Source organism: Mustela lutreola, chromosome 16 (genome assembly GCF_030435805.1).
Source record: "Mustela lutreola isolate mMusLut2 chromosome 16, mMusLut2.pri, whole genome shotgun sequence".
Lineage (NCBI taxonomy): Eukaryota > Metazoa > Chordata > Mammalia > Carnivora > Mustelidae > Mustela > Mustela lutreola.
The window spans coordinates 26357401-26381509 of record NC_081305.1 but is presented as its reverse complement, the minus strand read 5'-3'; the positions used below and the strand labels follow the sequence as shown (position 1 = coordinate 26381509).

The following is a 24109-nucleotide window of genomic DNA, read 5'->3' as shown; positions in this document are numbered from 1 at the left end:
GGGACCCGGGATCAGGCTCCGTCCCCCTGTAGGTCTCCGGTCTGAGCCAAAGAAGAGGGACAAAGTCCTGAGACCACTGAAGAACCGCTCCCGGCTTAAGGGAAGAAGTAAGAACTGTGGCAGAAGGGAAACACCCGGTCTCCCCTTGCCCCTCTCCAAGATGGAAGGTCCGCGGCTTCACGCGCCTCCTAACCCTCCCTTCCCATTGGTTAGCTGAGAATTGGTTTTCCAATAAGACGAGCGCTTATTGGTTAAGTTGGGACGATTGCTAAAGCGATTGGCGCAGACGGCATTGTAGGGTCGTCTGGCGAACTAAGAGGGAGAGGAAGGAAAAGGAGAGTAAAGGGAAAGATCGAGGCGTAGGCGGGACCAAGGAAATGGCAGTCCTTATTGGCTTATTAGAAGCTAAGGGGAGGATCTTGAATTCTCTTTCCTCGTGATTAGCCCAATTCAGGAAGAGGGGGCGGGTACTTAGGAAGAGCGGCAGAAGCGCCTGCTTCGATTGGTCAAACCTGGCGGGAGGGGGAGCGCTCGCGGCGGTTGATTGGTGCGGTAGGTGAGGAGGGCGGAGCTCTGAGCCGGAGGTTTTGTTGTGAGGGTCGGTTGTCAAGCAGCGGCCAATCAGGGCGGGGGATGGAGGCAAGTGGGGGTCGCGTCTGGAGCGGAGCCTTGGCCTCGGGAGCCTCAGCTGCAGGTGGAGTGGGCGAGGGGGCGAGGAGGCGAGAGGGACTCTGGGCCTAGTATTGGGCCAAGCCAGGCGGGGCCGAGCCGGGCTGTGGCGAGAGGGCTGCGGGCGGGGGGAAGTTGGAGCCCATGCCCCTCGAGCTGAGAGGAGTGGGAGGATCAGGCGAGGCCGAGGGACTAGCCCCAGCCTCAGGACAGGCGAGACGGGCGGGACGGGCGTGGGGGCCGGAGGAGAAAACCAGGGAGGCCGGAAGCGGAGCCGGGGGTCTGCAGGAGGCTGAGTGATGAATAGGGACATTGGAAGCAGGAGAGTGAATGAATGGGGGATACTGATCGCAGAAGGGGAAGGAAATAGAGGGGTTCTGGCGAGGCAGGGGTCAGGTTAAGGAGCTCAGGAGACAGGATGTGCAGGATTGGGGGACACAAGCGACCAGGAGAAGGGGAATGAACGAAGGACTAGAGAGGCAGAGCTGGGGAATCTAGGAGGGAGGGGGCGGAGAGGAGAGCGTTCATGGGAAAGAGGCTTGGAGAAAGGGGGTAGAAGCTTCATGAGGTGGCCTTTTAGAGTTGGGGAGGCATACCGACTCATGCCCAGACTGGAGACCTAGTTCCCAGGACTGTCCTTGGGAACTGAGGGGACCAGGAGTAGTTCCCTTGATGCCAAGGCAGGGATTGGACCCTCAGGGCCCTCTTTGACATTCTCCCCAGAGATGACTTAAATGCCTGCTGCCTCTGGAGTGCTTCTCCTGGGTCCCAAAGCTTTGCCTCTGGCTCCACCCCCCTTCCCATAGCGTCAGAGGAAACAGTGACTCCCAGAGATCTATGTGAACTGCAGACATGTGGTCTTCCCCGCCCCACTGCGGCTGCTGCTGCTCTCTGGGCAGCCAGCCTCCTGGAACAGAGGCTCCTGCCATCCCATCATCCTGGCCTCTGGGAGGACCTTTCTTTCCCTGTGTTCCAAGTCACCCTGCCTGAGGTGCCCGTCCAGATTCTCAAACACAGTTCAGCTCCTGGCTCTGGTGGCTCTGGTGGGTGTCTGTCCATGCAGTAGCCTTGGTGACCCGGGGAGCTGCGCTGTGGTTCTGCAAGCCCAGCATGCCCCGAAGTCTCACCAGATGTTTTCTGATAAGCCATCGCCTTCTGTTTGTGTTCCAGCCCAGTGTTGAACTGACATGGCTCGAGCCTGACCTTCCATTAGCTGCGATCCTGACGGGCACACACAGGCTGTTGCTGTGGCTGCTGTGAATGATCTAAAACCACGAGGCAGTCCGGGACTGAGAGACGAGGCATTCCCTCTGCCTGGATGTGTGGAAACTCCCTGCCAACTTGATTGGTGGATCTGGGGGGGGATCCACCCCCACCCCGTGAACAAAGTACAGTCCATCTAGTGGGTGGAGCTTCAGGTGCCAGCCAACTGAAGGATGGCCACCCCTGTGGTCACCAAGACGGCCTGGAAGTTACGTGAGTGACTTTCTTTTTTTTTTTTCTTTCTCACCCCATTTATTCCATTAGCTGCTTGTTTCCACGTGGCCTGAACCCCCGGATTTATCTCCTGTTCTTGGCACAGAGGGAGACTAGCCTTGGAGACAGACCAGGATGCAAATCATGACTTTGGCACTTCTTAGCAGGGTGACACTGGGCAGGTGACTTAACCTTTCTGAGGCTTCATTTCCTATCTGTACAGTGAGCTAATCACACCTGCATCATAGAGCTGCTGTGAGACCCAGGCGGGGTGGTGAACATAAGAGAAGCACTTGGTGCATTTAGGCTGACAGGCGGGACTGGGGGAGAGACGCTGAGAGGTGTTCCTAGCATTTGCAGACCTCTCGTGGGCCAGGCTTCCTCCGTGAGATCTTGGGCATCTTGGAGCTGCTGGGGGGGCAGTAGTGAGAGAGTAGGCCCAGAGATGCTGGCAGTGCTCTGGAATGTCACTAAGCTCCAGCACCGCCCACCCTCACATTATTCTCCACGAGCAGCTCTGAACTTTCTGATCGAGCAGCTCTAAACTTTCTGATCATAGGACCTCTTTATACTTTGAAAAATTGTTGAGGACCCCAAGGAGTTTTTGTTCATGGGAATCATCACTATTTACATGTTAGAAATCAATACTCAGGCATCTTAAGACACAAGAGTATACAGTCAAATGTGCCACTTGTGATGGGGCCATCATATGTCTTGTATCTTCCTGAAACCACCCCATCCCGTATGCTTGTGAGCAAACAAGTGTGTAAATAGTCAGATGCCATCTTGGTATTATTATGAAAATAGGTTTGTTCTCTTGGACCCCCAGAAAGGATCTTGATCCTTGAAGATCTTGAAGATCCTAAGGTCCCCCAGATCATATTTTGGGAACTGCCTTACTCCACCTGTGATAACCTGTGGCCATACTGGTCACCTTCTGCTATGAGCTGTCCCCAGCTTTTTTCAGAAGCTGGGCAAGGCTCCCCCACTCTTTAACTGTTAGAACCTGGGCAAAGCCCAGTGCTGGACCTCAGTGTGCTCACAGGTAAAATGAGAGCTTTGGGTAGTTTCAAGTTGTTTCTTAGCGGTAGGGCTCTGAGAGAACCCTGTCATAGGCTCCCAAGGAGGGTGTACTTTGCAGAGAGTGGCTTTGTGTTTATTGGGGTTACGTATTCCTTCAGTAGCTGGTCTTTCCTGAGCATAGAACCAGGCACTGGGGAGATAGTTGGCTGGGGGTGGGGGTTGCAAAGCGGATGAGGTCTCCGTGTAATGGGGCCTAGAGCCTGGGGAAAACAAGAGGCAGAAATCAGGTAACCACACCCCTCCACTTCTCCTTGTCTGATTCCAAACTGGAGCATGTGCTTTCAATCAATTAACTAGAGGGGTAGAGGAGTGCTGTAGGCTGCCTAAAGAGACATACAAAGGCCCTGGGGCAGGAAGCTTAGCATGTTGGAAGGGCTCGAAGGCACCCATGGGCTGCCACACCACAGTGGAGAGAATGTGCCAAATGAAGCTGTTGGGGTCTTCAGGGATATATGTCCACAGGACCCCAGCCCTTCTGAGGCCTTCGCTTTATCTTAAAGGCAAAGTCAAGCCATCGAAGTGTTCAAACAAGAGGTAATAGGATCAGGCATGTTGGGCTCTGATGACAAGTTCATGTGCATAGCCATCTCCATGATTATAAGCTCTCTGAAGAGCCCAAAGCCAAGTGACCCCTGGCTCCCTATGCCTATAGAGTCCAGCAAGGATCAGAAGCTTCTAGGCCTGGTGTCCATCACATACCTACCTCTCTTCGAGGTCCCTGGCCCTTCCAGGGGCTTCAGTCAGGCTGGAGACCTTAGGCAGGCTGCTTAAAGGGGAGTGATCTGAGCCTTCTAGAAGGGCCCCACCTTCAAATCCTTCTCACCCCTATGTCTGTAGGTCTTCAGCTGGATGCCCTGTGCCAGGACCCATCTGATCAGGCTGTAACATGAGCATAGGGGCCTTCTTACTGTCCTTCCCCACTGGCTCCCCAGTGCTGGGCCTAAAGCAGATACCCAGGACACATGTGTATTATGAGTTAAGGGCTGTCTCCAGGGGCAGTAGTCCTGAGGCCTACAGAGCAGTAGCAGTGTGCCCAGGAAGGCCTGGGAAGGTGCGGCCCAGCTGGAAGTTTCCCTGGGAAAGGTGAGAGCCAGGGTAGACACCCAGACCTTATAGGTAGCTCACAAGTCGGGGACAGTGCACACAGGGAGTATTTTCAGATAAGGGTAAAGGGCCCAAGGCTTGGGAACAAAGTGCTGAGGGAGAAGGTGGTTTGTCCTCTTTCTGAGTTGGCTAGTCAGTGGGGCCCAGCAGTAGCTGTTGAACAGATAAGAGGCTATGGCCCAAGCCCCAGAGCACCTCAGGCATCTGTCCCTAAGTGTCCAGAGGACAGAAGGCTCCATAGTTGGGATGAGAACTAGGAAGGGGCTCAGCTCCCTTGGGTCCAGTGATGGGGTCCCTGAGCCCCCCGCTGACGTTGGGGCCTGCCGGAGACTCTCGCCTCTGCTAGGGCTGGGCGCTGCCTGTCCCTGGCTCTGGCCAGGCCAGGCCCTGAGGTGGGATCCGTGAGATCGAGCCTGGGGTCTGGCGCCCCGGGCAGGCTTGACAGACCCTCTGAGACATGCTGCCTGACAAACAGCCTCTCTGGGCCCCGTTTCCCAGTCGCCCTGTGGTCTGAGGCCTGTGCCACAGAGACCCCCAGGCTGGGTGGAGGCTGGAGCTGGAGGCTGCCTGTGGAACGAAGCAAGCCCTTTCCCTCAGCGTCACCCAAGCCAGCCTCCCAGTTGCCTCAGGGTGTCAGCGGGATTTTCCCTTTGCTGGAGTGGGGAGACCTGTCTTTTCTCCTCATTCCAGGAGGAACTCGCTGAGGGCCTGGCTTGGTGGTCTGGGCTGCCTCTTGGTTCCTTGCTCATGTTCCAGGCTATGTTGGTTCTCTTTGGAGCCCTAATGAGACCCTCCGTGGCCCATGTCTGCCGCCCCTGCTGCTTCCCCAGCGGCCCGGGCCAGGGGCCCTCAGGCTGCCCACCATGGCCATCCCGCCCACTCTGTCTGGTCAGTCCTCACTCCCACCCCTCCCACCCAGGCCTCTCAGTCAGCTGCCTCCTGCCTCCCATGCAGCCCACCCTCCTGTGCCTGCTGGGGTCCCCATCGCCCACCGTCTGTGCCTTAGCCTTACTAACAACCGCCGAGCACGGCTTACAGCGTGTTCTTGGTGGCTCCTCAGCAACTTGGTGAAGCAGGCACTGCTATGATCCCCATTTACCTGACGAGGAACCCAGCCTCAGAGAGGGTGAGTGACTGGTCTAAGGCCACACAGCCTGCAGTAGCCACGCTCAGACCAGAACCTGGTCCACTGTTCTAAAGCTGCAGGCTGAAGCCCTAGGTGGGCTCACTTGGAGGCAGCTTGTCTAGAGTTGACCCAAACGGTTCCCAAAGCGTGTTCCCCAAAGTGGGTTTACGTGTATAGCAAGCCGCAGCAGAGAGATGCTTAGGGGGTTATGTGGATCAGTATTTTTCATTTTAATAATTATTTTTTGTTTTTCATTTTGTATTCTAGAAGAAGTATAATGAACGTATCAATCCTGTAACTTTATGGATGTTATTGCTTAATTGTCTTTATATAGACAGAGCTAAATACGGAAGGCAAGTCCATGTTTTAAGTTGAGCAGAGTAAGCATGAGAATATGACCAGTCGGCGTGCAGCGAAAAGAGCACACCTTGCGGCATGGGGGTGGGACAGGGAATACCCAAAGCGGGGAAGTAGCCGTTCCTGCCTGGGGTGCAGGCCTGCCCTCGCCGCCAGGCCTCTGGGTCTTGCCAGGGTGTCTGGCACCAGAGGGGAGCCGAGGCGGACAGACCCTTCCACCTGGGCTTCGAGTGCCAGGACCAAGGGCCTCACCGGGCAGGGCCCAGCCCTGCTCCCTGTGGCCGTGACTAGCCCTCTGACTGCGTTCTCCTGTCTTTCCTTGTGTAGAGGAGATTGTCGCCCACGCCAGTAATGTGTCCTCGCTGGTGCTGGGCAAGGCCTCTGGGCGACTGCTGGCTACTGGTGGGGATGACTGCCGTGTCAACCTGTGGTCCATCAACAAACCCAACTGCATCATGGTGAGACTCACTGGCTGGTGGGGGACAGGGCCAAGGCCTGGGGAGGGAAGTGGGGTGGGGTCGGGGGCAGGCAGCTCTGCAGGCTCTGTCGGGCCCAGGGCACCCCAGCGGGAGGCTAGGGGGACACAGCACTGCATCAGTGCCCCCAAGATGTCTGGGACCATGGCCAGCCCTGAGGAATGGGGAAGTCACTTGGTGGTGGACAGAGTTCTGCTGCGTCTGTGTGAGTAAAGCTAAAATAAGCCCATGGGCCCGAGATAGACGCTTGCCCACCAACCTACCCGCCTACCTGTCAGCTGCACTTGGACATTACTTTGAACCATCCTCTGTCTGCTTCCACAAGGAGGATGTGAGGGCACCTGGCTGAAGCTGCTTAGCGAGCTGGTTCTTTACTAGCTCTTGCCCTGGTTGCACAACCAATTCCTTGCCAAGACCTGTCTTTCAAAACAGGAAAACATAAAGGAGGAAAAAATACATAAATGAATTCCATTTCCATCATCCAGAGACTGCTACGGTGTCCTTCTAGGTGCTGGCGTACGTCCATATGTGTATATGCACACGCATGTACACGTACATACACACATGCAAACACGTACCCGTGTGCACCACATGTCTGTAGAATGGCATATTTTTGGAACACTGTCTTATTTACTCCTGTAGCCTGGGTTTTGAAGGAAACAATCTTTATTGTTTGCGAGCATTTTCCGGTGTCAACAAATACCCTTCCACAGCAGCGTTTGTGGTGGCTTCGGGGTGTACCATCCTCGGCAGGAGCCAGAATTAGCTTAGCCTCGCCCTATTCCCAGCACAAAAGTCCTCTGCAGCGCTTTGGCTCTGCTCAGCCGAGGAGGCGAACAGTCCTCCTCTCGCTCAGCCTTTGAGCAGATCTGTGAAGGCTACATTATCTGAGGGTGTGCACTTTTTATAAAAAGCTTTCAAAACAGATTGCCAAATCGCCCTCCAGAAATCAATTTACATTCTCTCCAGCCAGCACTGGGACCTGCCCTGTCCCCCTCCGTGACCTTGCAAGCACAGGTTATTAACATTCTTTTGATCTTGGCCACCTAATGATAAAAAGGGATGGGAAGTAGTTATTTATTTTTTTAGTAGAAACTCAATCACCTCAGTATTTCTGTGAGATGCAGGCCAGGGTTGAGAGCCGGGCTGAACCAGGGCTCTGGTGAAGAACCGAACTGAAATCACTTTGTTTTGTTTCACTTCGTTTTCAGGGTTCCAATGAGTCCCACCCCCCAAAATGCCAAAGTAACACAGATGGAAAATAAGCGAACAAACACTGGCCAAAACAGGCCTGAAGTGACCCCATGCCCTTGTCCCGCTTCTTCCTCGGGGGTCAGCCTGCAGGGCTCACCCCGTGCCTGCCCTGCTGAGGGGCTGCAGACCTGGCAACTTCCTGCTCACCCTCAGATTCAGACATCCTGGGCCCCCTGCTTGGGGTCCCTCTGCCGGTCCCTGTGTGTTCTGAGCACGTGTGAGTTCTTACCGCTCAGTGTCCAAGGGACGTGGGGTACGAAGTGAGAAGTCTTCTTTCCTCCCCTGACCCCCATAACCCTCCCAGGACAACCACGGTCTGGGGTCACCCTGTGTCCTTCCAGAATTATTTTCTATGTCTGCGAGCAAATATGTATGTCTCTTCCCTTCCCCCTCCACTTTTGTTTTGTTTTGTGTCACGGAGATTAGTCTTTAGTCTTTATCGTATTCAGATGGTCGTTCATCTCTATAGCCAGATAGTATTCTGTCTCCAGGGGGACCACTGCTTAGCTGACAGTGTCTGCTGGTGGGCATTTATATGGCTTCTGGTGTTTTGTGAAAAAGATTCACTGTGGCCAGTGACCTTGGGTCTGTTTTGTTTGCTGTGTGGTTGAGTGTGTGCGGGGGTAGGCTCCCAGGGGCAGTGGAGAGGTTGTGCATTTCTAAATGCGGACACATTTTGCCCAGTTGCTCCCCCCCCCCCATGGAGTTTATACCCATTTATACTCCTGCTGACGATGGCCAGGAGTCACACAAGCTGCTTGTGACCATCTGGCCTTTGGGCAGTTCTGCTGGGGAGCAATTTCCCCATTACCCTCACCCCCATCTCCCGAACGTTGTTTTAGCAAACAGTGGAGTTACTGCTGTGCTTTGCGGTAACCAGTGCTGGGCAGGGAATGACAGATGCCATGGACTTCAGATTTAGGCCTTTTTTCCAGAAAGTTGGAAATGCCAGCATCTCCTATTCCTCTCGGGCTGGACCAGGGCCTGGCTCAGCCCTGCTCCAGCTCTGGCCTGCCCTGAGTTGGGGGACAGTTTTTTCCAGTAAAGTCCCCAAAGGCTCTCTCTGGGTTCCACAATCCCTTGCCTAGGAATATGGCAAGGTCCTCCACCAGGGGCAGCCTCTGGAGATCTTGGCATTCCAGAGGGGAGAGATGTGTGCCATTGACAAGCCAGGCCTCGGTTCTGTCAGGGTTTCCCCCACTGAGGGGCTCGTCCAAGCAGAGGGGAGACAGAAGCAGAGCCTGGGTGGGCAGTGGTTTGGACTCAGGGCTGGAGGGTCAGCTGCTCCCCACTTACAAGGGGCCCAGGGCCATTTTGGCAAATGATGCCCACATCAGGGGCACAGTGGGCCATGGGATGGGGTTGGAGCATGACGGAGGTCTGGCCCAGTTTTAGCCCTGGAAGCTAAAACCAGGAGAAGCAGCTGGCCACCCCGCGTGCAGGAAAGCCTAGATGCGGTTCCATGGAACACAGCCTCCCTGCTTGAGCCCCTTCTTGCTGCTGCCCTTCGCAGGGAGCCAGAATGTGGGCCAGCAGCTTGGGCTTTCTCCACGCAGGGCACTGAAGCTGCTACCCTCTCTCCACAGAGCCTGACGGGTCACACGTCCCCAGTGGAGAGCGTCCGCCTCAACACCCCGGAGGAGCTCATCGTGGCCGGCTCCCAGTCAGGCTCCATCCGCGTTTGGGACCTAGAAGCTGCCAAAAGTAGGCATCTGTACTCACCTTCCCACATGCACTCCGGTGGCCGTGTTATCTCAGGCTCTGCTCTTGAGCTGCTTCCTCCAGGAAGCCTGTCCTGATTACACTGGGTGCTTCCCTCTGGGAGACCCTGACCACTCCACCCCCTTGAGCTTAGCAGCAGCGACATGCTGTTGCTGTCCGTGAGCGCTGACACTCAGGAGGCAGCCAGAAAGGTCCAGACGGATCATTGTGGGTGTGTGGGCGGGTGGGTGTGTAGATTCAGAACCTGGAAAAATGTCAGGTGCCACCAGGGGCCACACAGGAGATGTAAACAAGGGGGCCTGTGGGGAGAACTGGGGTGTCCTGACTTGGCGGTGGCTGCCTCTGAGCCTGCCTGCCCAGGGTAGCCCGATCCTCTTGTCTCCTTGAGCTTTGTTTATACTTGCTTTTCATCTTTAGAGAAGTTATACATAGTTTAAAAAGTCAAGTGCCAGGCATTTTACAAATAAGCACGATGGAAATGAGAAGCTTCAGCCCACTCCTTCCCACTCTCCAGACGCCTCAACCTTCTGTCCTTTGATCTGGTGTCTTGCTACCTCCCCTTCCCGAAGCAACATGGTATTATGGAACTCCTGTCTCTGGCTGCCTTCCTCCTGGGCAAGACAGGAAGTTAACTCTCCTAGGGGCGCCTGGCTGGCTCAGTCGGGGAGCCTGGGACTCTTGATCTCAGGGTTGTGAGTTTGAGCCCCACGTTGGGTGTAGAGATTACTTAAAAAATAAAATCTTAAACAAAAAAGAAGTTAGTTCTCTTAGAGCCGCTGGCCCTCCCTTGTCACTGCCAGCGTTGTTCTCCTGATTTCACCGTGTAAATACTCTGCATTTATCGGACCAGGCCCGCAGAGCTGTGACAGCGGATTGTGTTTCTTCTGGAGTTAATGGCTGTGTTTTCCATCTGTATGTGTCCTACATCTGTTACTAATTTGTCCCCAGATTCTCTGCCTGAAGAGTAAGCCTCCTCCTTGAGGTACCCTTGAAGCCATCTCATAATTGAGGTGTCTCTTCTCAGAGCCTCTGTCCCCCGGGTCCCAGTGTCGGGGGAGCACCGGGCCTGCAGCCCGGCCACCATCTTGGGGCCACCTAGTCTTCGGGGAGGTCTCCCATCTCGCTGCTGCGCCAGAGTCCGCGTTACCATCTTTCTCGGTTTTCTGCCTCTCTCTACTGGAACACATTCTTTCATAGCTTACTGAGAAGGGGTGCGTGACAGGCACAGTTTTCGAGACCGTCTGTGGCTGAAAATGATTTTATTCTATCCTCATCCTTTTTTGTTTATTTTATTTATTTTAGAGTCCGTAGAAGTCTAGATTGGAGATTGTTTTCCCTCAGAAGTTTGAAGGTGCAGCTGCGTCGCATGTTAGGTTCCTGTTTGGTGGCCATTGGGAGGTCTGCGCTGTCTCCTCTTGGGTCCCTCGCGTGCGACCTACTTCTCCTGTCTCTCTGCAAGCTCATAGGCTGTTTGTCCCAGCGTCCTGGGGTTTTGTAGTGATGACCCTTGGTCCCATGCTAGATCCTAGCTCGGTTCTTTCAGTGTGTCAGCCCGTGCCTTTGGTTCTGGACCACGTGGGGAGTCACGCCTTGCCAAACGCGGGGGGAATCTCAGTGTCCGTGGCTGCGGCCACATGCCAGTGGGCCCAGTGTTGCCAGCTGTACAGATTTTTCAAGAGAAGTTGGGGATTTGGACATTTAAGTAGAAATCCCCCCATCCCCTTTTCTAAATGTTGACCGCTAATTCAACATTTTTTTCAGAACACTATGCAGAGCAGCCTGGGAGGTCCAAGTAAAACCTGCTTGCTCGCTGCTTTTTGCCAGCGTCCAGCCTGGACCTCCCAGCGTGCCAGGCCAGAGGCCCGCTGCTGCCTGAAGGACGGGAGAGGGAGCCATGGTGTGGGTTTTGTGGGGGCTGCTTTTTCCAGAAGACGGCCCCCTTGCCTGGTTGAGACTTGGGTTCTCTCTGGCCTCTCCTGGGGTATGTGCTCTACCATGATGGCCGCCGCCAGCGTGCATGCCCAGTGGCCGGGGACTCCGCTCCAGGACGGTGCTCTTGTTGCAAAGATGGCCCTCAAGGGAGATGTTGCCCCAGGCCTGCTGGGTGAGGTTTGCCTGCCCGGGGATGGGTGTGTGTGCAAGACAGAGCCCGTGAGATCGCCAACCCCGGGCCACATGCTTAGCATCTCAGCATACGCTCCCACTGCCTGGCCCCACGCGGAGCCGGAGCATTGCTGGACTTGAAGGGGATGGGGGTGAGCAAGCCCCAGCTGGCCAGGCCCAGGCTGAGGGGGCAGAGAGGCTCAGGCACAAGGCGGTTTGCTTCCTGGGACGTCTCTGCCTGGATCTCAGTCCCAGCGGATAGCACCAGCCATTCACCGTTCACCGAGGAGCAAGGGACAAAAGGCTGAAGCCAAGGGCACCCCTGTCCCTCAGCCGTGACTACTTCGCACAGAAGGGAAACAAACATGAGGAGTTCCTTGAGGCGGGCAAAGAATGAAAACCGAACACCTGTGGAATTCCTGGGCCCTAGAGTCTCAGGGTTGGTTACTCTCCAAGGAGCTCGTTTCCAACACTTGGCCCAGACCCCACGCCCAGGGAACCTGATTCAGTAGTGGCGGAAGCCCCAAATCTGGCTTGCACTAAGCTTCCAGATGGTTCTGATGCAGAGCCGCAGGTCCCTCTTATTTGACACATGGGCAAACTGGGGCCCAAGGAGGACCCCTGAACCTGATAAAGACCCCGTGGCCAGGGTGGTGGAAGCTGGGACTGAAATTCTGGCGTCAAGACTCCCATCCCAGTGCTCTTCATGCTGCTGTTCGAGGGGTTCAGTGATGGAATGGAAACTTGCCCTCAGCAGCCATGGCAGGAAGAGCTCAGACCACAGGCCAACCTCCACTCCCACCCACCACAGCCTGAGTGAAAACAAGGGGCAGCTTGGCGCCCAGGTGCAGAGAGGCTCCTAAGGAGGCCGGCGATCATCACGTGGATTGCGCTGAAAAGCCGCCCATCGCTGGAGCATTTGGGCGGAGGTCGAACAGCGACCAGCTGGGAGGGCCTAGAGCTCCCACAGAGGGCGGACGGATCCAGGGCGCCCCTCCAGCCTGCGGCTCCTGGTCCTGCGACAATCCTGCGGTAGGAGGCCTTCCAAGGGCCTTCCTGGGACAAGAGCAAGGGCAGAAGTCACGCCGGAAGAATGCGGTCCTGCCTGCTTTCCACGGCGCAGCCAGAGGGCGGGGTGGGCCAGCCCGGTCATCCCACAGGAAGGTAGCGTGTGTTTCGTGAATCTGGCCTACACGGGGTGGAACCCGCACATCCTCTTGGGGCAGGGCAGGATTTGGGAAGCCTCCTTGTGGGATGCAAAGCCAGTGGGCTGGGAGGTGGGCACGGACTGGAGCAGGAGCCAGCATGCGTCCGCCTCCTCCGGGCCCTGGGCTTGGCCAGCAGAGCAGTGCGCGAGCCCCCGGTGGTGTATGACTGCCCCAGAGTGTGGGGAGGAGCAGCTGAGGTTTTGGTGTGGTTGAATTAGCTACTTGACAGACATGGCCGACACCGTGTCACCCTCTGTGAGGGATGTAAATAAAGGTGGCTCAGTCCCGGCCGGCAGCGGGCTGGGCCTGCTGCGGGGTGGCCCCAGGTAGGATGGGTGGATGTGGGGGGCTGCGGGCAGAGGGATGCAAGTGTTCTTGAGGCAGGGAACCCCCAGAGCAGCTCACCTTTTTCCTGCCCTTGGGTGTGCCTGCCTCTGTCTTAGGAGCCCTAGACAGATGGGCTCCCTTGACTCTGGCAAAGGGTCACGTGGTAAAGCCTGCTTCTCAGGACTCCGCCGCCTGCTTTAATTTCTGGCTCTGTGCCCTGCTGACCGGCCTGAGGGAGGCAGCTCCCCCCTCGGAGCCTCAGGCCCTCACCCATCTCCTGGTGCTGTTTGCAGGGGTTGAGGGGAGTGCCGAAGTCACTCGGGCTGTCCTCAGCACCCCAGGTATGCTCAGCAGCTATCCTGGGGACAAGGGAGGTGCCCAAATGACTGTGGTACTGAGTAGTGGTCCTCGCTGGTGCCTGAAGACTGAGGACCAAGACAGGTGCTCTGAGGCCAGAGGAGAAGAGAAGGTCTGCTTTGGGGGACAGAGCTCTCCTTCAGAAAGGAGGGCCAGGGAGACTAACTCTAGCTGGTATTCATTGAGCACTTACTGTGTGCACGCCCATGCTAAGCCCCTTACTTCCCGTTCTCCTAACTCTGATTGTGACCCATTATGAGCCTCAGGGAGGGGAAGGGATGGCCCAGGGTCACCTGGCAAGTGAGGAGCAGCGCAGAACTGCTGCCATTTCTGGCTGGCTCCAGAGCCCTGAACTTGGACCTCGAGGGATGGAGACAATCTCGTGCAGTAGAGTTTGAATCCCTCCGTGCCTGGAGCGCGCCTCTCTTGACTCTAAAGCACTGCATTCGGAGTCTGCTTGGACCCTCCTCCAGCGGGAGCACGTCGCCTCACGACACAGCTGTTCCACCTTGGCTCAAACCTAAGGATGGCCGGATTCCCACAGCCCTTGGCCCCTCCACTTATGGGGTGATCTGTTTTCTTCAGACATCAGAATTATGAATCTTTCAAAAAGCCAGACACTTGAGGCCGGAGAGAAGAGGCAAATGTGAGTGTCACCGGGGAATACTCGGGGACGGAGACACAAGGTTTGCTCGCGGGCCGGGCCAGGCTCGGCCACGGAGCTGCAATGGAAGCTGAGTTTTCCCGGGGTAGCAGGAGGTAACTGGCCCCAGTCACATCCTCTGTTCTCTTGGTTCACACAGCACCTCCTCTTGTCCTCACAACTACCCTCAAGATCCCTTGTACAGGGGGCTGGTGTGAGCACCACAGCCACTCCGGGGATGCCCTCCACATTGCCTTTCTTGGGGCCTTTGCCCACCATTTCCCTCTGCCTAATATCCTTCCTCACTCTCCACTCACCATATCCTCTTTGAATACTGCCTCCTCCAAAAAGCCTTCCTGGATTTCTCTTTTCAACCAAGCAGCTTCTCTGCCAGCATGGGCTCACCTGCCTGCCTCTTCTGTCTCAACTGTGGTGAAATGCCCAGTGGAACATAAGCTGTCTATCCATGAACCGAGTGCAGTGGTTTTCCAGCTCTGCTGCCTTCAGGGCAGTGGCCTTATAGGAGCACACTGGGACAAGCCCAGGGGCACAGGCTACGGGGGCTTGGGTCAGGACAGAAATGGCTGTCATCTCTCGGGACAAAAACAGGAAGGTCGGGTGCTGTGATGATAGGACTCCGGTTGATGTATCTCCCTGTTTTGAAAATCACTGCTGTTCTGGTTCTCTGTGCAGTTATCATGGAAGCACGCACCTGCGACCACCACAGTCGTCCTCTGCCGGGTGCCTGGCTTGCCCCTCACGCCCCTGTCTCTGCTCTCTTCCTCGGCAGTTCTTCGCACGCTTATGGGCCACAAAGCCAACATCTGCAGCCTGGACTTCCACCCGTATGGCGAGTTCGTAGCCTCGGGCTCCCAGGACACGAACATCAAGGTGAGACCCTGTCTGTGCCCTGTGTCCCCCGCTGAGACACATGCATCCGACGTGAGGAGCGGGCCTTTTGGTGCTGTGGGAGGGCCTCTTCCCTCTCTGGTGGTGCCCACAGCCTCCGAGGGAGGGGGACTTGGAAACGTTCGCCAGACATTCTTGCTCAGAATGCCCAGCTTTCACAAGCAGTTTCCAGATTGCTGTCATTTTGGGGTGTGATGACTGGAGTGCCTGGAGCCCCTCTCTGCTCATGGCCGCACACCACCCTCTGACCCGGGCTCCTACCCTCTGACCTGGGCAAGGCCGCTGCCACCCGAGCCCACCTTGGTCGTGACCTGTCCTGACTCTGCCACCCTTCTGCCCGCAGCTCTGGGACATCCGGAGGAAAGGCTGTGTTTTCCGGTACAGGGTAAGGAAGGCGCCCTTTGTCGGACAGTCAGTGAGCCCCATGCAGGCATGGAGGCTGGGGTAGTGCCCAGACCCTGGCAGGGGCTGGAAGGGATCACCGTCCAACCTGGGGGAGAACGTGAGAAACAAAAGTCCAAGAGAGAAGCCAGAATCTCGAGCAGAGCAGGAGCGCTATGGGGGTTCCACCTGGATCCCCCGCTTTCCACAAATCCTCCCAGCGCCATGTTTACCAAACTGCGCTCCATACTCTGGTTCCGTAGGCAGGTGTCATGAGGTGAAAAGGATTCCTAGTCCTATGTGTTTTGGAAGCACTGAGTTGAATACATAATTTTGGAGGTATTTACGCCCTTGAAAATAAGAGAAAACACCTGACTCCCCCAAAACAGGTGTAAGATACGTGGCTTTCCAAACTGACCAGGATGCTCCGGATTTCCCGGAGCATCCCGCAGCACTGGGAATCCTGACTGCGTGGGGAGGTGTCCCTCCAGGACATCTCTGGCACACGGCCATCTGGCTCCAATTTGCCTACTGGTCAAGGGCAGGGAGGAACGGGGTGGAAAGAAGGGCAGCCCATTGGGCCCAGCTCCTCGGGTGAGCTCAGTGCTCTGTCCTCTCAGGGACACACCCAGGCCGTGAGGTGCCTCCGGTTCAGCCCTGACGGGAAGTGGCTGGCATCGGCTGCGGATGACCACACAGTGAAGGTAGCACCTGGCCTGGCCTGGGACTAGGGACTGGGGTCTGCTGAATGCTCTCCGGCCGGGTCTACACCTCCCTCCTGATCAGGCTCGCATATCTCACAGGGAAAGGCAGCTTGTAGATCGGGGTGGGGGTTGGGGAAGGGGAGCCGCAGCCAGGGGACAGCAGGCAGCCGAGATCCCGGGCCTGGTCGACCTCCAGCCTGCCCTGCTCTAGCTCTGGGATCTGACTGCTGGCAAGATGATGTCCGAGTTCCCTGGCCACACAGGGCCTGTCAACGTGGTGGAGTTTCACCCCAACGAGTACCTGCTGGCTTCTGGCAGCTCGGACAGGTGAGGAAGAACAAGGCCTGTCGCCCATGACTGCCATTTCTCACATGTCTGTCCTCTGTGTGCGAATGTCTGTCCCAGTGTCCCTCTGTCCTGAGGTGTTCTCTGCCCAATGATGCTATGTAGACTGACCTGACTTCCGGCCAAGCCGGGCTGGGGCCCTGGTCCCATCTCTTGCCGAGCTCTGGTCGTCCTGGGCTGTCATGGCATGTCCAGGTCCAAAGCCCATGCTCCCCTCTCATCGGCCAAGTCTCTCCTCCTACCATGCAGGGTCAGCCCCTGGCCCTGGGTGGTGTTCTTAGTGGCCACCACCCAGGGGACAGGAGTTTGCAGAGAAATAGGCCTCCTGGGCCATGAGCCTGCATGGAGGCCAGCATGGGGACGCTGGCTTCCCAGCACAGTCTGACTGCCTTTGCAGGACCATCCGGTTCTGGGATCTGGAGAAGTTCCAGGTGGTGAGCTGCATCGAAGGAGAGCCAGGGCCTGTCAGGTGCGCCAGCAGCTGAGTGGTGGGTCTTCCTCCCGGGCAGTGGGTGTGCGATTTGGGTGGGCCTTTCCCATCCCTGCTCCTGCTCCCCCTGTTTGGGGCTCCCCGCAGCCTCCCTGGATTGCTTGGGACCCATGGTCCACTCTCACCTCCCCCAGGAGTGTCCTGTTCAACCCCGACGGCTGCTGCCTGTACAGCGGCTGCCAGGACTCGCTGCGCGTCTACGGCTGGGAGCCTGAGCGCTGCTTTGATGTGGTCCTGGTCAGCTGGGGCAAGGTGGCCGACCTGGCTGTCTGCAACGACCAGCTGGTGAGAGCGCTGCTGCCTGTCCCTCCCCCTCCAGCCCCCGTGTACTCCCCAAGCCCTGCTGGGGTCCTGCCTGTGTGTGCCCCAGCTCTGCCGCTTCCTGCAGATAGGTGTGGCCTTCTCCCAGAGCAACGTCTCCTCTTATGTGGTGGACTTGACGCGGGTCACCAGGACAGGCACGGTGGCCCAGGACCCTGTGCAGGACAGCCGGCCCCTGGCGCAACAGCCAGCCCACCCCAGTGCCCCTCTTCGGCGCATCTATGAGCGGCCTGGCACAGCCTGCAGCAAGCCTCAGAGGTGGGGTGCTCAGGGCCCCAGAGGGCTCCGGAGGCGGGCCGGCACTGGGAAGGCTGTGGGGGGCCCAGCCCAGCTCACTGCGCCGGCCTCCTGTGGCCCTGTCCCCACCCCACAGGGTGAAGCAGAATTCGGAGAGTGAGCGTCGCAGCCCCAGCAGCGAGGATGACCGGGACGAGCGTGAGTCTCGGGCCGAAATCCAGAACGCTGAGGAGTACAACGAGATCTTCCAGCCCAAGAACAGCATCAGTGAGGCTTGCCCCCGCCCCCAGACCAGCCCGGCATTCCCATCTGGGCATGGAGGCAGACGGTGCTTAGTGGGGACAATGGCGCTCTGCTTCCTTGGCTGGAGTTCCGGCTCACCTCTTGGCCCCCAGGCTCTGGTCCCAGGTCCTCGAGGCCTGGCAGCTGCTCAGTGCTGTGGCGCACCCTGAGTGAGAGAAGGCCCCACGTGGACAAGTAGATGGGAGGGGACAGGCCTGAGGGTTTCCGGGAGCGGGAACGGGGTCATGGGTCTGCAGCTGTGTATGCACCTGGGACCACCTTACACCCATACTCACACGCCCACCCCTGGTGTGCCATGTCAGCCTCGGCCAACGTGAGTCCCCAGCCCCCTTTGCCTCTGTAGGCCGGACACCACCCCGAAGAAGTGAGCCCTTTCCGGCACCCCCAGAGGATGGTGAGTAAGGGGGCAGAGCCTGGCGTCCCAGGGTCACCAGCTCCCCAGGCCTTCCTGCCATGGTGCCATCTCCAGCCTCTCTCCCACTAGATCTTTTCTCTGTGCTCACCCAAAAGCACCTACTGTGCTCTGGGACCCACACTAGGCCCTGGTGATGGAGCCTGAGCAAGGCAGGCAGGTGCCTCCCTCAGGAGCTCTCCCCCTAGTGAGCAGGGAGATGGCAGACAGCCACACAGCTTTGTGGAAGGGACAGTGCGGTGGAGGCAGAGGTGGGCAGGGTGAGAGAGGGCCACGGAAGGCCTGCAGGAGACGGGGGAGCAGGGAGGGGGTGCTGGTGGGAAGGGGTGGGAGGATGGCAGGCCCTGGGGTCTGGGAGCAGGAGGCCAGGCCCTGGCTGGGGTTTGGGTTTTGCTACTGGGTAAAAACGATCTGCTTTTGGACCGAAGAAGTCAGGATAGGAGGCACCCTTGTCCCGTAGACTGTCCCTCCCGTAGACTGTCCCTCCCTTCCACCCAGCTTTCTCTTCAAGGGGCCATCTTATCATTCTCCCTCCTGGTGGGGTTTTCTGTGCATCCCTCTCACCGTCCACTCACTGCAGCACTGCCCCTCCCCACCCCCCGCAGCCAGCACACACTCGATTTCCAGTGAGGTGACAGGGTGGCCTCTCCCTGGAGCTCCCCAGGTCCCATCCACACACCGTGCTTGACGCCCTTCTGCCTGGTGATTGGGTGGAAAATGGCCAGATCCAGCCTCCACGCTCACGCTTCCCTAGGAGTACCCCCACCCGCCACATACACAACTGCTGCGATCTCCTTCCTCGGTTGCCCCACCAACTGCTCCATCCCTCCCAGTGATGTGGGTGCTCCCCAGAAGCCCACCACAAGCCCTGCCTTCTTCCCACTAGTCCCTTTGGGCCTGGCCTAACCCAGAGATCTTTCCCTTTTGCCTCCAGACATGGTCTCAGCCAAGGAGGTGGCCAAGCCCAGCCCGACCATGGACTCGCAGTTCCCGGTGCCAAATGTACGTCTGGGTGGAGAGGGCATGGTGCGGGGCTGGGAGCAGGGCCACAGTCCTGAACTCAGGTTGGGGCCCTCCATGCCAGGGTGGGCAGAGGGGGCAGCCTCGGGCTGGCTCCCCACTGAGCTCCGGACCCCATCAGCTCGAGGTCCCGCCCCGGCCCCCAGCTGTCACTCCCACGCCTGCGCCCAAGGCTGAGCCCGCCATCATCCCTGCCACCCGGAATGAGCCCATCGGGCTGAAGGCCTCTGACTTCCTGCCTGTGAGTGGGGGTCCAGCCTGAGGGCAGGGTGGAGGCCCGGGGGGCAAGGATGGAACTTGACCACCAGCACCTGTCCTGAACAGGCCGTGAAGATCCCCCAGCAGGCCGAGCTGGTCGACGAGGACGCCATGTCGCAGATCCGCAAAGGCCATGACACTATGTGCGTGGTGCTCACCAGCCGCCACAAGAACCTGGACACCGTGCGGGCCGTGTGGACCACAGGCGATATCAAGGCAAGCTTTTCTCCCCCAGGGTTTGGGCTGACCCCAGGAGAAAGCTGGCCAGGGCAGGCCGTGGGGCTGGGTGGCCCCTGTCCCTACACAGCAGCTTTCGTGTCTGTTTCTGTCATCGTCATCGTCATGAGCTGCCAGTTATTGAGCGTCTCTTGACGCACCTGGTCTCACACTCCTCACCTGAGCTGCAGGCTTGTAAGCAGCCCCCAACAAAGCCCCTCAGGCTGTGCCCAGGCAGGGCCCGCGCCCTCCCCGTCCCCTCTGACAGGCACTGTCTGTTTGCACAGACGTCGGTGGACTCGGCTGTGGCCATCAATGACCTGTCAGTGGTAGTGGACCTCCTGAACATTGTCAATCAGAAAGCGTGAGTAGTTGTCGTGGGGCGGGGCTGGCCCAGGAGCTGGAGCCGGCTGCTAACGGTCCATCCCTGGCCCTCTCCCCAGCTCCCTGTGGAAGCTGGACCTGTGCACCACGGTCTTGCCGCAGATCGAGAAGCTTCTGCAAAGCAAGTATGAGAGGTACGTGTGGGGAAACCATACCAGCCTCTCACGGTAGGGAGGGGCAGGAGGCTCCTCAGGGACAATGGGAAGGACCCCCAGGGTCCACGCCCACATGTGTGCAAGGCACCACAATCCCCACCAAGTCGGAGAGGCCATGGTGAAAACGAGCCTGTGTTGCCCCTGGCCCTCTGCCTACTTCTCTGTATTTGTACCTTCTCTCTTTTTTTCTTCTGTGGCTCCATCCCTCCATCTGTGAAGCTACGTGCAGACTGGCTGCACGTCCCTGAAACTGATCCTGCAGCGGTTTCTGCCCCTGATCACGGACATCCTGGCGGCGCCCCCCTCTGTGGGTGTGGACATCAGCCGGGAGGAGAGGTGAGGGGCCAAGCAGCATACCACTGTCGGGGTACAGAGGCCAGGGGGCCCAGCCTGCTTGTTGATGGCCCCAGCCTTGAGTGGAAGTCATGCCTGCGCCAGTAGCTTGGAACATAGGATGGGGGGTCCAGAGCTGGGGCTCTTCTGTGGCCAGGTGGCTCCTGCATCCAGGCCTTTGGCCTGCCTCCCAGAGGAGGGTGGGAGTGGTGTGGCAGGCAAGGCCCTAGCACTTGGCGCTCGACCTCTCTGCCCACAGGCTCCACAAGTGCCGGCTGTGCTACAAGCAGTTGAAGAGCATCAGTGGCCTCGTCAAGAGCAAGTCGGGTTTGAGTGGCCGCCATGGCAGTGCCTTCCGGGAGCTGCACTTACTTATGGCCAGTTTGGACTGAGGAGCTTTTGGGCCTGGCCTCAGCCCCTGTTCCCATTCCCTGTGCACTCCTGGGCCCGTGAGCCTCTGCCCGGCCCCCTCTGCAGCCCTGTGGCCATCCTGGAGGTGGTGGCTCCAGCCCACTGGCCACCTGCACAGCCCTGAGCTCTCAGACAACTTCTCCCTGGCAGTGGCTGCCCTGCTTGGCCAACTCCTGCTTCTGGGGCAGCAAAGAGCACCCTGGGGCTGCTGCTGTAATTTATAAGGCGAATTTTATTAAATTTGTAACTATTCCCCAGTTTCTTTGCCTGGAGGTGCATTCTCCGGCCCTGCGGCTCTGCCTAGCCCAAGACTGCCCACTTGGGCCCTTCCGAGACAGAGGACTCCCCTCCAGGCCTGAGGCAGTGTGGCCAGCAGGGGGCAGCAGAGTGCCAGGCCTGCTGGAAGGGGCAAGTTCAGTGTACCTGGGGAGGGTGGGGGGCAGGGGAGGAGTGGGGGAGGAGGCGACTCCTTTCCTAGCTAAGGGAGACAGGTGAGGGACGGGCCCTGCCAGCCCATCCCCTCTGTCTCAGCCACACTCCCAGCTGTCCTGGGGGTGCCAGGACCCACAGCCCACCACCAGGAGGCCTTGAGGGACTGGGCTGGAAGGACTGTGGCCCTCTCCTCCAGCAAGGGCTCTGACCACCTTTCCCTCCCCCACAGGATTGCCCAGTGCTGATCCCTTCCGTTCCTGTGGCAGCAGCTGCTAGATTTGCCGCAGTTGGAGAGAGGGCCCCACTGAGCCCCTGTGCACATTCCCCGCCAAGGCCACGACCAGGTGCAAGCCAGCACAATCCTCATGGCGGTCCGGGCGGGGGTGGGGACACTGAGGTTGCAGTTGGGGGTCTTGTAGCACCAGAGAGAGGGTGGTACTCACCTACAGCCAGTTCACCTAAAGGGCAAGGCCAGGGCCTAGAACAGGTAGGGAAGCTGGGCTAGCCCAGCCCTGCTGGCTTTGGCTCTCAGGCCAGAGTTTCCCAGCTTCTAGGAGAGAGTGTTGCAGGGTGGGTGAGTCTGATAAGGGTGGCCAGGGATGTGGGGGATTAGCCAGCAGAGGGGGAGCCTAAGGCAAGGGCGTTTCCCTGGGGTCTGACCAGGGGCTCATGAGACCAACTCCGGCAGACTAAACTTGTGCAAAAAGGTTTTTATTTTAATAAGTAAAAATGGCTAAGCTTCCAAAAGTTCTTAAATAGAATTTCAGAGGGGGAAGAAAATGTCAAGAGGCCAGTGAGCAAGGAGAGAGCCTGATAACAGGCAGAGGAGGGGAGCAGCAGGATCCCTTGCCCCTGGCCTCCCGCCAGCCATAAATACAGCCCAGCCCTCAGCAGGGAGGGCCACGCTCCTATGTACACCTAGGAACACTATATACAATCCAGCACAGGGGCCCACCTCGGAGGGGAGTGGGGCCAGGGCTGCCCCCGGGTGCCCACCAACTGCCCAGATCCCACGGGTCCTTTGCTTTCCAGGGGCTCCTCCACCCACCTCTTAGAGCAGGGCCTGGCAGGCGCAGGACAGCCCGACCAGGCCAGGCAAGAGGCCCACCCTCCCACCTACTCCTGCCCTCCTGACAAGAGCTCTCCGAGGGCCCGGGCCTGCCAGGCGGAGTGGGCCACCCCTGCCCTTCCAGCCCATGCCTTTTGCACCCACAGCCACGTGCTAAGAGACACCATTTCCTTCTGAACATGTTTTCTCCTCTCTGAGTGGATGCGAGACAGAAGGGCTACCTCCACTCCGGCCTCCACCCCGGGCTCCCGGTGCTACAGCAGGAGTAGGCCGGCCAGGCCGCAGGTCCCAGTCCCCGGGGCTGGCAGGGGGAACACGTCCATCACACAGGCACCGGCCTGGACTTCCCTGCAGAATGGGGGGAGAGGGTCATTAGCCTGGGCGTATGCGGACACAAGGGAGCCAGGCAGAAGCACACAGACAGCAGCCAGCAGCGGGACAGGCCCAGCCCTGAGCAGCCCTCTCCCCGGCACAGCCCTGCACCCCAAGGTGGCCAGGCAGGCGGGTGGGCAGGCCCGGGCCGCTGGCCCCACACTCACCTGGAGACTCTGCAGCCCCAGCCGTCAGGCTGAAATCAAAGCAACAGGTGTCTCACTGGTGGGCTTGCCTGGGGCCGGTACTCCCCAGGACCCTGAGGCTCCTGCCTCCTTAGACCCAGGCCTTGCCAGGTCCCTCTGTAAGAGGGGCCATGCAGGGGGCTGGGGCTCTGGATTCCAGGCCTGGGGTGGGCTCACTCCTTACCTGAGACCTGGGTGGGCCCTGCCACCACCACCACCTCCCCCCCCCCCCCAGGAGCCAGGCCCAAGGCAGGGGTGCCCGGCCTGCCCTGAAAGAAGTAGGCTTGAGCACAGCCTCAGAACTCTGTTCTGGGCTTTGAGCCAGCAGCCCTGCTTGGAGCCCCAAGGGCTGGGTTTCTCCTTACATGCCCGCACCCAAGGGGCCTTTCATGTCCCATCTGTAAAATGGGCCTAATGCTTCCTGCCCTGACTCCTTCCCAGGGCCAGAAAAGGTTGTAAAACAGGTTCTGCAGGAGTTTTATAAACTTGCAAACAAAAAGTCCATTCAGGCAAGGGCAGTCCAGTGCTACCTGGAGGGAGGCTCACCTCTCCCCACCCCACCACACACACTTGCCCACTCCCCAGAGGCTCACCCAAGGGCTGCAGCTTCCTCCGGATCGAGCCCGGGCGGCTGGTAGTCCCAGAACCTGGGGCGGAGTGCGCTCGTGCTGAGGGCTGTGGGGTCTGGCAAGCCGGTTCCCACTGTGGGTGGCAGGGGTGAGCAGGTGGGTGGGGGCCATGCTGCCCTGGCTCCACACCTCCACCGGGTGCCCCCCCACCCTCAGTTCCCCCCAGCCTCCTGAAACTATGCTCCTCTGCAAAAATGGGCATGATAAGGAGAGCCCCAGAATGACCTGAGCCCATGTTTGTACGGAAGAGGGTGAGTTACTCCCACCCACCCCGCAGCCAGTGGAGGGCGTCCACAGCTCGTTCTGTGGCCCAGAAGAGTTAGACTGAAGAGCCTCCTGGCACGTGGGTGGCTCAGTTGGTTAAGTGTCTGCCTTCAGGTCAGGTCACAGTCTCAGGGTCCTGGGATCGAGCCCAGAGACAGGCTCCCTGCTCAGCAAGGAGTTGCTTCTCCCTCTCCTTTTCCTCCCTTTTCTAAGCTCGCTCTTGCTTTTGCTCTCTCAAATAAAATCTTTAAAATAAATAGAGGCTCCTGGGTTCAGGTGCTGGCTCCACATCCCCCCACTTCTGGCATCTTCCTCTTGGCCGTCCCCGATCCCAGACCCTCCTTCCTGCCCCTGACCTGGACTTGACAGCCCAA

General features: G+C 58.4%; 2 protein-coding genes across 9 annotated transcripts in view; one reads left to right on the top strand and one right to left on the bottom strand.

Moving 5' to 3' along the window:
* Positions 1 to 548: 548 nt before the first annotated feature.
* KATNB1 (katanin regulatory subunit B1) lies at positions 549 to 21041 on the top strand. 3 transcript variants are annotated; one of them, XM_059150842.1, is made up of 20 exons: positions 549 to 694; positions 1840 to 2145; positions 6143 to 6273; positions 9132 to 9249; positions 14696 to 14796; positions 15158 to 15199; positions 15816 to 15899; positions 16111 to 16226; positions 16642 to 16713; positions 16869 to 17019; positions 17123 to 17313; positions 17429 to 17559; positions 17939 to 17989; positions 18942 to 19009; positions 19149 to 19268; positions 19352 to 19501; positions 19789 to 19865; positions 19945 to 20019; positions 20260 to 20376; positions 20633 to 21041. In XM_059150842.1, exons 2-20 carry the CDS (start codon positions 2106 to 2108, stop codon positions 20763 to 20765), a joined length of 1968 nt encoding a protein of 655 aa, XP_059006825.1. In that variant the 5' UTR covers positions 549 to 694; positions 1840 to 2105; the 3' UTR covers positions 20766 to 21041. The 3 variants fall into 3 exon arrangements, with proteins under 3 accessions (XP_059006825.1, XP_059006824.1, XP_059006826.1); XM_059150841.1 differs by having other exon boundaries at positions 19092 to 19268; XM_059150843.1 differs by lacking the exons at positions 549 to 694; positions 1840 to 2145; positions 6143 to 6273; positions 9132 to 9249 and adding an exon at positions 13223 to 13908 and having other exon boundaries at positions 19092 to 19268.
* Positions 21042 to 21911: 870 nt separating this feature from the next.
* The window catches only part of KIFC3 (kinesin family member C3), a 66720-nt gene continuing 64522 nt past the window's right edge, over positions 21912 to 24109 (bottom strand). For 5 of the 6 annotated variants that reach the window (XM_059150835.1, XM_059150838.1, XM_059150840.1 and 2 more), the window contains 2 exons: positions 23436 to 23544; positions 21912 to 22633 (listed from right to left, as the gene is read on the bottom strand). In XM_059150835.1, the coding sequence (XP_059006818.1) occupies positions 22608 to 22633; positions 23436 to 23544 (135 nt within the window). In that variant the 3' untranslated portion in view covers positions 21912 to 22607. Of the gene's footprint in view, positions 22634 to 22824; positions 22854 to 23435; positions 23545 to 24109 lie in introns of all 6 variants that reach the window. The other variant, XM_059150837.1, reaches the window with a different exon arrangement.